The sequence below is a fragment of the Nyctibius grandis genome, chromosome 3 (genome assembly GCF_013368605.1).
Source record: "Nyctibius grandis isolate bNycGra1 chromosome 3, bNycGra1.pri, whole genome shotgun sequence".
NCBI classification, from domain to species: domain Eukaryota; kingdom Metazoa; phylum Chordata; class Aves; order Nyctibiiformes; family Nyctibiidae; genus Nyctibius; species Nyctibius grandis.
Window position 1 is genome coordinate 59220871 of NC_090660.1, and position 12660 is coordinate 59233530.

General features: G+C 41.5%; 1 protein-coding gene across 1 annotated transcript in view; it reads left to right on the top strand.

Moving 5' to 3' along the window:
- GREB1L (GREB1 like retinoic acid receptor coactivator) overlaps positions 1–12660 on the top strand; it is a 146623-nt gene that overhangs the window by 120873 nt on the left and 13090 nt on the right. The window contains exons 19-24 of the mRNA XM_068396532.1: positions 1188–1527; positions 5780–5895; positions 6262–6506; positions 7532–8097; positions 8574–8676; positions 12326–12481. Of these exons, the coding sequence (XP_068252633.1) occupies positions 1188–1527; positions 5780–5895; positions 6262–6506; positions 7532–8097; positions 8574–8676; positions 12326–12481 (1526 nt within the window). The remainder of the gene's footprint in view (positions 1–1187; positions 1528–5779; positions 5896–6261; positions 6507–7531; positions 8098–8573; positions 8677–12325; positions 12482–12660) is intronic.

Genomic DNA, 12660 nt, shown 5'->3' on the forward strand with positions numbered 1-12660 from the left:
AAAAGGATGAAGGAAGATCAGTGCATGTGCAAATACTGCCCTGATAGGAGGTTAGTGTAAGACTAGAAAATGATGGGAGGTGAACCTGTACCTTGGAGCCAGGATATGCTTTTGCATCACTGTTTATTGATTTAACCTCTGTTTTCAAGAAACTGGGTTATTCCATCTGAGTGGGTGAGCCATACAAGCTTGCAAGTCTGAAAACATTGCAGACAGTTTGGTATTATACGAAAGAGTCTATTTGTTTTAGAGGCAAAAATGCAGTGGGTATTTTCATGGGAAGAGGAGTAAAAAGTGTTTTAAAAATGTGTTGATTTAATGACTGGCTTATGGTATACAGAGCGAGCTACTGTACCCACTGGTTAAAGACATGCACAAAACTTTATTCAAATGGATCCCATATCACCTATTAAATTACTCAAGAAAGAGACCAGAGAAATTTGGAACTTCTAGTTGTTTTAGTCATTTGGATTTCTGTGGCACGAGACTAGCTCTCAAGGCATAATAGCTTAGTTTTTTTTCTGTATTATGGTGGTGAGTGAACTCGTGGGGAATGTCTAGAAATGGAGTGCTTTTTTGCTTGAGTAGGTTTTAATCTTTTTTTTCTTAGCATTGTACTTTGTGAGTTCGTATCTGTTGTCACAGCATATAGCTGTAATGAGAGAGAAAGAAACATTGTCTATGTAAGTTAAAAGGCAAAATGGAAGTTCAGATTTGGCTTAGAGCAATCCCTATTGGTAAGCCTTAACTTTCTGGTGAGAGGGTGAGAGATGTGGAATTATGAAGTACTTCTCCCACAAGCCACCTGCAGCAGTGATGGTCCTCTAAGTTCCTAGGAGAAAAAAGCTTGTGGACAGCAAAGCAGTTATTAGCCTGTGCTATGGATCTGAGGTGACCTGCATCTCCATCAAGTTAAAGATGAAATTTTGGCCCAAATGAAGATAACAGAAGTTTATAATTCCCATTACTTGAGCGCAGGACTTGGCTCTTCAGCTTCTGCATTTGGACCATGTTGTATTTATTTACTTAAAACACAGTTAGATTTTGTGCAAAATTATTGTCCATGAAAATCAAAGGCTACAGAAAAAAATGGGCAGTTCTTCATGACACTTTCTGGGGTTTTGGCTAGTTTTCAGGCATCGCTGTGATTTTTGCATGTGCTAATGCAGAACTGTATCTCCTCAAAGGTACCCTCGGCTGCACAGCATGGTGATTCGCTGCTACCTTCTCATTCAGCAGTATTCCCAGGCTCTGATGGCTCTCACGACCATGGCCTCACTAAGAGATCACAGCACACCCGAGACACTCAGCATGATGGATGACCTTATCACTTCTCCAGGAAAGGATAAGAATGGCTGCGGCCACATGCTTGTCATTAGGGTGCCGTCTGTGCAGCTAGCCATGCTGGCCAAGGAAAGGTTACAAGAAGTAAGAGACAAGTTAGGTCTGCAGTACCGTTTTGAGATCCTCCTTGGGAATCCTGCCTCAGAGCTTACTGTCGCGAAACACTTTGTGACACGGTTGAAGGTTAGCAGAAACTAAGTATTTGTTTGTATGCCTATTGTAGTCATCTGAGTGTCGTACATGTTTTGTCTTTATTCCCACGTGTTTATAGGTTAATTATTCTATAGGAAGAGGGTGCATGTTCTGTATCTGTCTCCATGGAAGTATACTGTATATTTAATGAGCATAAATGATTTAGAAACTTGGAAAAAACCTGAATTGTTACTGGTCCATGAAGTCAAACACTGGCTGTTATCTCACTTCTTAAAGTTGAATAACAGCATGAGTCAGATAGGGTTCGTCTCTGAATCTCTGAAAGCAGAGCTCAGATCTCCTTAGACAAACTAATTATTTCCACCAACTTATCTGTCTGTCTAGTGTCTCTGTTGTCTGCTCTGTCCCTCCATCTTCTGCCCTTCTGATAACTGGTAAAGTATGCTGTTTGTCATAGACTTCTTTTCTCAAACCACTGCATGCCGAAAGCCTCTTCTGCACAGCATATATGCACCAAGCCAAACTTTTGCATGGATCTATAAAAGCATGGTTTAACTAGCCAAATCCACTTCCTGAATTAACCTCACTACGTTAAACAAAGGGAAATGGATTGTCTGCCTTAGGTACCAGCCTGGAAGTAATTCTGGTTATCTGTCTTGATCCCTGCTCTAAGTCTCACAGAGAGATTCCTTTTCTATTTCTACTATGAGTTATACAGTGTATTCAAAACCACACAGAAAAGGAGTTAATTTTGAGAGCCTTTCTTAAAGAGCTTGCTTACAACCAAAAGCAGATAAAATGTCCTTTAAAGAAGCTACCACTGCTGCTTCTCAAACCTTGTCTGTATCAGGAGATGGAAGAGAGGGAAGTAGTAGTTGTGAAGGAGAAAACCACATGTGTGATAGGAGCTCTGTGCTGCTGGGTTTTTTTTGTCTAGGCATTAATTCCAACCTTAAGTCAGTCTGGACTGTCAGTCCTGTGAGGGCTTCTTTATGGCCCTTTCCCATAAAGGGTTGCAGCCCTTGCACTTTGCTAGAGCAGCCTGTGAGTCCTTTAGTGCAGATCAGCATTGAGTGGGAAGCTGTTGCAGGTGAATATCCATGTAACCATTGATCTAGAATAGAGGAATTTGATAAAGCAGAGAATGAAAAAACTTCTAAATAATTCTTATTCCTCTCCCCCACAATGTAAGATGCCTTTTTGGAGTGAACAAAGCTGTAGGATTTTGGACTTGTTTCTTTCCTTGCAGGTGACTAGAACAAACACACTCAAATCTGAAACATGCATATGAAGGGAGTGAGGAGAGGAATTCAGTTGCCCAAAGAGAAGCCTGTAGTGTCTTTTTAGGTGGGTTATCCCAGTGGCACTCCAGAATGATGAAGGTCGCCTGTGAGTCTTGTGCTGGGCTGCCGTACCTGCTAGTCTGGTGCCTGGGATAACACGGGGTGTCTGAAATGGTGTGTGCATATGTTTGGGCAACTGATTCCAATTTTAAAATTCATCAGCCCTGCTACCATTGAGCCTAGTTTATTGCAGACAATTTTGATATAGTCTCTGTGCTGCTTGGCTTTTTACAGAATCACAGAACGGTAAGAGTTGGAAGGGACCTCTGGAGATCATCTAGTCCAGCCCCCTGCCAAAGCAGGTTCCTCTAGAGCACATTGCACAGGGTAGCTTTTCTCCTGATGTTAGTTGGAGTGCTGAAGCTGGAGGACTAGAGCAAGTGCGGAACTGATCTCTGTCTGCTTCCACTACAAGCACCTAGGCCCTTTTTTAGGGGAGGGGGAAGAGCAATATGAAGCTACTGAGTGCTTTCTGGTGAGGCTGAGGCTTGAAATGCTGGTCCCACCAATAACAGCTGTTGGTTGCAGGGAGGATGAGACTTCATCCTGACCTTTTTCAGGGGCAGGGAGGGAAACTTTATAGCTGTTAGCATCCCCAGTTGACAAGTTTGACTTAACTTAGCCTCTCCCTAAGAGGGTGTTAGCAGTGTGTATGGTGCCGCAGCAGGGCAGGGAGGGTGGGCAGCTGTCTCTGCAGTGCTGGTAGCTGGAGCATTCCTGTCTCTGTCAGACAAGCCCTCTGGCCAGTCAGACAGGTCATTCTTCTCCATCAGAGAGTCAGTGTTCATGTGGTATGGTGCATCCAGAGGTACAGAATGAAAGAACAGGTGGAAAATAATTTAAATAACTGTTTTGTTGACCAGGCATGCTGTCCTGGCATACCCTTTAAGTGTAACTAGAATCAAACCATTTGGGAGGCATTCGGAAGTGAGGAGCCCAGAGGGCTGCAGCTGTCTGCCCCTCCTGAGTAAGATGGTCAAGAAATACATCTTCTGTATGCAAGTTTATAGCTCAAAGCCCCAGGCACTTGGGCTCTTTTTAATTCCTTAGGCTAGCAGAAAGGAAATCAGCTTTGTATCTGCCCCTATTTCATTTTCTAGCCATGCGCTTTCACAGAAACTTAAGTCGTTGGAGAGGCAGGGTAACACACAGCCAGACTGACCCTGCTGAGCCAGAAAATAGCTGTTGTCTGCCGAGGCTGCTTTACTGAGCCAGTACATGTTCTTAGGTAGTTGGAGAAATTATTTTTTTCTGTGAACATGTTATACAGAGGATGCTGAAATCAGCAGGGGAAGGAAATCAGGACTGGGGAAACAGAATAGAGCCAGAGCAGAAAAGAGGAATATGACTCCATATCATGCTCTTCCTAAGCTAAGAAAAAAATAATCATAGGGTTTTTTTTTGGTGGAAATTTTCAAAAAGTCAAATGGCACACTGAGCCACTGATCTGCTAGTGAGTCCTCCTTTTCAATCCCCTTCATCTGCCTGAGAAGATTACTCATAAGTCATGGCCTTTCTGGGGAAGAGAAGGGGTAAGGAGAGAACAGGTCAAGGGTACAGGTTGAGACTAGAAGAATCAAGAGGGAATTCAAGATAGGGTTCTTCTTGCAAGGTATGTTTTCCACAAAGCTTGTGTAAGTCTTGCTGCTGTGTCGAGAGAGCTGTCTTGCACATCTGTGCTGAGAACAGTAATATATATTATTTTTAATGGGCAGTTTGAGTGGTTGGGCTTGCTGTCATGACTCAGCCAAGTAGATTCTGTGCCTCAGCTAGATAAGAGTCTTCTCCAGAACTGATTTTGTCCATTATTAATAAGAAAGAAGGAAAAATTTTTTCCATCAGGGTGATATGCTGTAGCTCAAATACTTGATGATTCTGTAACCATTAGGACTTAATTTCCTGTCTAGAGAGACTTCAGTGTCTGATCAGCATGGAAATGTGACGTCTCTGGGTTATATGGAAAGAGCTTCTCTGCTGATCCCCTGTCTTGACTGGTCAGTGATCTAAGAGGCTGTGTTGGCAGTTTTCCTGGTGGTACCCATAATGTATTGACAGGAATGGCTGGATATGAACCCGCATTTTTTCATTTCAGCTTTATAATACAATTTCAGTGTTTGTAGAAATAGAATAGCTTGTTTCCTTTCTAAGTGAGAGTCTCTGAGTCTTTCAGCTTTACTTCCTTTTAACTGTTGCTGTAGGATGCTCATGCCTGTCTTGATGAAATACTGCCTGTCTCATCTGGAAGTCTTGGGCACTGTGCAACACAGCAAGAAAGATATCGTTGCTCAAGACAAAGCAATGTTTTTTAGGAGGCTGCATCCAACACAGAGAACACAGGCTCATCCAGGTTCAGTAAGCTCTGCTGAACCAAGGGGACTGAAGGGTGTAAGGACACGGGACTGACCACCCTTTCCAGTGTTAAGGGAAAATGGTACAGTTTTGTGGTCTTGGCCCTTGGTAGACTGTAGGCAAGGAGTCCTTTCTTGTGGGATTTCCTCCAGTGACAGGGAAAATGTTTTTCTTTCATATAATCTTTCATTATATAGAATAATTAAGCAAATATTTGAGGATCATGGAATCATTTTCATACTCCACTTGAAGGTCTTAGTTTAGCTTTACATTGATTTCAAAGAACTTTTATCTGTGCCAGCTTGAAACTGAAGGCATTGACTGCGTTTTTCTCTGACCGGCCACACTAATACCACACCAGGTGTATGTGTCCAGCACTAAATAACATATGCTATGCATCCTTTTTCTGTGCATTTAATGCTTGGCTAACACTTTGCTACCAGAAAAAAATGCATGCCTGTACCTAAGGTCTCCTTCCTTTTGGTTGTTGAGTAAGCAAACTCTGTATACAAAGAAAAAGCAGGAACTGAAAACAGGTGAAAGTTTAGCAGGTGTCATTTAAATGTGACTGGAAGTTTCTCTGTTCACAGGCTTGGAGGGGAAATGAGCAGGACGACTGGATCCCTCGCACCTATCAGGATTTGGAAGGTCTACCTTGCATTGTTATTCTAACTGGCAAGGACCCTCTAGGAGAAACTTTCCCCAGGTGCTATTACTCTTGCAATATGGTTGTTCTCTAACATGTTTAGATAAGTTGGGGGGTGGATAAGTGGTTTGATACCACCTGGCTATTTTGTCACAAAAAAAGTGTATTTTAGACTGTATTTGGGAACAGTTTAAAATTTTGGAAAGTGAGGTTTGTGAAAAGTAAAACTACTGTACTGTATGGATCAATGAATGTCTGTGCAAAGTACCAAGGAGCATAACTTATATGCTGAATATTTTAAAATAATTTTATATTTACTGGATAATAAAATTTTTCATGAATATTTAATAAGCAATTAAAGATAGGGAGTATTCTTCAAAGTCAGAGAAAACAAAACATTCTTTTTTCTTGGGTTGGGTTTTCTAGGTCGTTGAAATACTGTGACCTTCGACTAATTGACTCAAGCTACTTAACTCGCACTGCATTAGAGCAAGAAGTAGGCCTGGCATGCTGCTATGTCTCAAAGGAGGCAATTCGAGGGCCTATTGTAGCTCTTGACCTTAGTGAGAAGGAGCATGAGAAGGCTAATAGTAGCGAGAATGACTCCGATGAGCTGTTGATAGACTTGGACCGACCCCAGAGTAATAGCAGTGTTGTCACTGGAACCTCAGGTCAGTTATTCTGCTGTTGCTCTGAAAAACAGGTCTTCGTTCCTACTCATTGGAATTTGAATGCAAACATTGAGATGTTTAGTCAAATGTGGGTTGCTTAGCTGTATCCTGCTGCAAGCTAGGCAATGAAATAGTAGTAGCAGATTCTTACCACAGTGAGCAATTTTCATGTGTACAGCTAAAAGGGGATGTTGTTGCAGTGGGAGGATGGTATGCCATAGCTAAGGGCCCCTTGTGATTTTTATTTTTAAATATACATTTCACATTTGTTGCTAATTGCATCTGGTGGATCCTGAAAAGATCTTAAAAATCAGAGTAGAAATGAATAATATAAAATTTTAGGACTAGAAAAACACTCTGTAACTGCAGGGGTAGCTATGGGTGACGATGGATATTTGCCTCCTTGCCAAGACCAACAGAATGGCTGGGTCTTGCCCTACCTCTTCAGGCATCAGTGGAGCATCATCTCCCACCAGGCCTTCCCTTCCTTGCATTCCTCAGGCATTTCTGGGTCCTTCCCTTTGTTTCCCTGTAAGTTTGAGGTATTAAGACAGCTGAACTGGACCTTTGCCATACACCAGATCTTCCCATACACCAACTAAATCTGACTGGTATGGAGGAGGGAGCATAGCCCAGTTCACGTTAAAATTGCAGTGAAACAAATGCTCTCTTCTCCATAGAAAGGAAGGTCAAATTGATCTATGTATATAGTGGTGTGTTATACTTGAATTTCAGAAGGTTGTACCATCAAATTCCAAATCCCAGATGGGAAATGATAGTTAACGTACAGAGATTGGGACTGGGACACTTGTGTTTGGACTCTGAAACTCAGCAGATGGGCCGTTGCCTCTCTAGCAAGAGGGACAGTTGAATGTCAATGATTTCTTTTTAAATGGTGAAACACTGACCTAAGCCGCAGCAGAACAGAAGTATTTGTACATTAGGTTTGTCCCATAGATCAAATGAGTTCATGATTTTATTATGTCAGTCAATATCTGTTGATTGCCTGCTCTTTTTTTCCCCAGGTTCCCTGGCTGACAATGGCGTGAGCTCCTCAAGTGCTGCAGACAGGTCTCAGAAGCAAGTGGCGTCGCTTAACTTTCAGACTGTGGCACACAGCTCAGTAGATGAGGGAGCTTACCCCAGTTTCACAGCCGGAGAGACCCTGAAACAAGAATGTGACTCCCTGGGTAACCAAATGGCGAGCAGCACCACTTCGAAACTATCATCATCACTGTCTTCAGTCTCCCAGACGTTTCGGTGGCCTACCCATTCAGCCAAAGACAGCAAGGCCCTCCATGCTGCGCTGCCACGCATCGTCATCCTGTCGAAAGCTGCCTACTGTCTCCTGAGCTCGCAGAAAAACGGGAATTTGCCTTCCTCCTCTTCCCTCCTACCTCACGCTGACGTGTCTTGGCTGAGCTCTCTGAGACCTCTGCTTCACAAGGACATGAGCAGTGAAGAGCAGTCGCTCTACTACAGGCAGTGGACAACAGCCCGACAGCACCACGCAGACTTCAGCAATCAGGGTGAGGCGTCCGGCTCGAGGAGTTTTCACCCCAGGCGCCTGCTTTTGACAGGACCACCGCAAGTAAGAGAACAGTTCCTTCCTCTTGCCTTATTAGCGGGATGAGAGGACTGATGATGAGGACTGGAGATCGTGCTGTAAAGGTCCCTTGCAAGGTTGCATGCAGTGGTGTGTTTCGAGGTCAAAAATCAGTCAAATTTGAAGGTTAAGTGGTAAGGAGAGGAAGGGTGATGCTGTATGTCATGTTTTAGCCTAAATGAAATACGTGTGGATGGCACTGGGTGTAAAATTGCCATGAGCATATCAGTAGCAGTTATGACTGCCCATCTCCCTGCATACAAACATGATACAGGCTATGGGCCAGGTTTTGCTCACAGATCAGTTTTGTAATACTATTCAGCATAATGGGGAATATTACATCTTGTTATGTTTTCAGGCAGAGCTAAAATGGGGTAAACCCAAAGGCATTTATCTGAAACATATCCTGCCTTTGTATTAGTCTGAGATGGGATTTGGACTTTTTTCCATCTCTGGCTCAGGTGGGAAAGACTGGCTCATACTTGCAATTCCTACGGATTCTCTTCCGCATGCTGATCCGGTTGCTGGAAGTAGATGTGTACGATGAAGAAGAGATTAATGCCAGTAAGTATTTAGTATTCATTCTTAATATGCGTTATAAAGAGCCTCTGTTATGTATTATTCAGCAGTGATAAGTTTTTAGGTTCACGGAAAGACTATAAATTACACCTACCACTTGTCCTGTCCATTAGCGTGTAGCTAGACTTACTGTAGGTGTCTGCATATATTTAAATATAGATGAATAAAACTGTAAATTTTATATTTGGCTTAGCCGAGAACTATTAAATGTATTTTGGGCTGATATATTTGGATAGTACTAAAATGAAAGTGAAGACAAAACTGTAAATGGGCAACATCTGCCCATGTTATCTCTCATTGCTAGTTTTCAAGCACTGGCTGCTTTTAAGCAAACAAGACATTTAACAACATTTTGTTTCTGGCTGAAACATCACTGTTATTTATGTTTAATTATAAATTAGGCACCAATTTTCAGTAAGACTGTCTGTAGTTTACAGATTTTATGCTGAGGAGAAAGGGGAGGGGGAGCTGCTTTGGATTTGCACTCATTTATCGCATCTGACAGATCCATTAACTGCTGTGGCAGGACTTCGCCTTGAGACGCACAGACCCTTTTAAAAATGAATCCTCTTCAGGGTGTTCTTTACATAACTCTGTGGTGTTGTAGTGAAGATAACTCCATGGTGCATAAATCTCATGGCCATTAGACTGGTATCCTGAAAATGTACTTGTTGTCAAACCTTTAAAAAGACTAATTTGTATTTCTGCTCAGAAAGTGCTGTTAAATGAAAAAAAATGTATTTTCCTTTGCTTCGGAGCTTTGGGGACTGTTAGTCTCTTATTATTTGAACTAAAGTACCCAGGAAACTTAGGATGAAATATCAACATGTGAGAGAAGTTCTGCGTTGTGCCATCTGGCCTCTTGTGATCACAGCAAGGTGTCACACCCCTGCCAGGAATGGGTGGAACTCCATCAGAAGAGCAGTTTGGGTTTGTTTGGGGTTTTTGCTTGTGGCTTTTTTGCTCCCACTACTTCTGTTGGAATGCTTTTCCAAAGCACTAATGTTCTGATGATTGAAAATATTATTTTATTCTCCAACCCAAAGATGTTCTTGTCCCGGTTATAAACATTCTCTTTGTGACCAAAGAAAATATTAATTTGAATTAAAATATTTTTCTCTTCTTTGATGTTTGCTTCTATGGTGTAGTCAGGCAGTAATCTTACTAATCTTACTCTCTCTCATTGTTCATCTAGGTAGCCTGGATGTTCTTACAGGATCCTCACAAATGACAGTCTCTATTCTCCTCATCGATTTAGTAGCTTTTGCCTGCACATCTGTTTTCAGTTGATCCTTCTGGTACATGGGTGTCCAGAACTGGATGTGGTATTCTGTGGGATGTTTAATCAACCCACCATACAACAGCTCATGTGTTCCCCTGCACCCACTGAAACCCCATGATTGTTGAAACCTATGATTGCACTGGTCTTTTCCATTCTCCCGTTTCACTGGCACTGATAGCTTGTACTCTTGGGTTCCTCTACAACTCAGTCATTTTCAACCGAGGCGCTCCCAGCCTGCTGCAGATATGCTTGTTATTACTCCTTGGTTGTACGTATGACTTGTGTTTTTTCTGTTAAATATCATCAAGTTTCTGTTGTTACAGTTTTCAAGGGCATTGAATTCTTTCTGGATGATCTTAGATTCCTTCTCCATATTGACAATGACTCTTAGAGTGTGTCACCAGCAAACTTAAGCAGATTTTTCTTTTGAGTTGGTGACATTAGTGAAAATATTAAACAGTATGCCCCTCCACTGATCTTTTAACTTCACTGGTAATCTCCATCTGCTTTAACGCTTATGATGTTACATGCTGCCATCTCCTGTTTAATCAACTTGTTCAGTTTACAGACCATTCACTGTCTCCATTTTCTTCAGCTGTATTAATAATTTTTCATATCGTATCGTATCAAATACTTAAGTCCAGCAGGATAAGATGCGTTGCATTTCCTTTGTTCAGAGAAATAGATCTATCATAGCTGTATAATGAAAGTAACACAGGATTTCTTTGGTCAACCCGTGTTGCATTTTATTACATTTTTCATCTACTTCAACATCTTTAATTATTTCCTTTACCCTCTCCAATTTTTGAATATTACCAAGGTCAAAGTAATGGACCCAGACCTGTGCAGATTACTGTATCTCCTCTTAAATGGTGATAATATATGTGCTATGCTTGCATTGAAATCAGGCTCCTACCTGATTTCACATACCTGTTCTTTCAGAAAACTGGCATGGAGATTACTCTTTATCTGTGTTTTGAGTGTGTATCAAGCTTTTAGAGTTTTGTTTCCATCTTGGCTTGTAGTAAACCTTTGATTTAGATTCCCTTCAAAACATAATTGTCAAAGTAAAAACAAAACAAAAAAAAATATTTTAATTTACATAGTTGAGGTGATATAGCAAAGAAAATTGTTATTTGTTTGCATGCACTTTTCTGAGGTGTACGTCAGCTTGACATTTGGCAAAGCTTATTTGATCTCTCACTTGTTGATATTTAAGACAAAACTTCATTCACCGGTGAGCTTTTTCTATTCCTCATGGACTTTGTTTGTTCTTAGTGTCCTTTTTGATGTAGTCCCTCTGAAGCCCCTTCCTCCTGGTGTTTTTATTTTGCTTGGTATGCTGGTTGCTGATTGTTTGGCAACTGCGATTCTAAGAAGTCCAAGTCTCATTCATAGGCAAGTCCCTGGTTTTCTCAGGCCAGCTGACTTACAGAGCGAGCTTTGTCTGGATTTGTCTGTATGGACAAACTAATACGCCTCACCTGATCGACGGTGTATGTTAATTTGAGCATGACACGGTGCCAGTGAGGTTAATGGCCTCTAAACTGCTGGTGGCTCACATCCTATTGGGTCAGTCAGGGTAGACGAGCATGTGCTTGTCTGTAGACCCAACCTTCGTTTCATCTGAATTTGCTTTTCTAAAATCAGTAACCTCAGTTACACACCTACCTTTGTGTGTTCTTCCATCTCATTTTAAACTGAATTGACTCGTGTTCAAGCTGCAGTCCAAGGTTGTTTTCTTTGGCCACTGCTTTCTCATGTTCCCATTACTTACACTTGATTTTCTACTTTAGACTTATCTCTGTTGGATCAAAGCAAAGAAGCTCCAGTTGATCCTTGCTGGCCACATCCCATTCTCTAACAGGCATGTGTCTTTTACTGCCTTATCATGTAGCACCAGCTATTAGTTCATAAATTTATACAGCTTCTTTCTCCTTGCTTTCATCCTTCTGCCCTTGGATACTTTTACTTCTCATTTACCCAGTGCTCCTCATGCCACCATGGAGAGGCTCAAGAGTACACCTGTATCTTCTGCACGGATACAACCATTCATTTGAGCATTTTATGCTTAAACCAGGGTGAATTATAGCTCAGCAGCTTGATGAGGAGCAGTACAGAAAGAAACCTGTGAGGCTCCTTTGCCTGCACGCACTTTCAAAGGAATTACTGTTTCTTTGAAATGGCTTTGTGTGGATTATAATTTTAATTTTGGTAATATTTATGATGTTCAAAGATGTCTGTGTGTGTGTGCACCTGTGTGAGTTCTTGTGCAATTGTAAATCAGCAAATACCACATAAATACCATTCAGTGGGTATCTGATACTGCTTACCTGAAGTGTGTTGTTGCAGATCATACAGAAAACAGTGAAATTACTCAGTCTAGCAATGACCACTGGCCAGATATTGAGATCTTCAGCAAAATTCCTTTTGACATGAATGTACATGACCCCAAGTACAGAAGTATAAGTCCCGTATACACGGAACAACTGTCAAGAGTGAAACAAGGTAAGTAGAGTTTTTTAGGACTACTTTCCTACAAAGAATCAGGTTTCATCAGTTTCATTGAACACACGAGTTCATAATAGCCTTTAATCTCCAAAATGAAACTAAACAAAACAATTTGTGTGTTGTTTACAATTGTTACTGGGATCACAGTCTTTGTTTTTAAAATTCATTAAATTTCT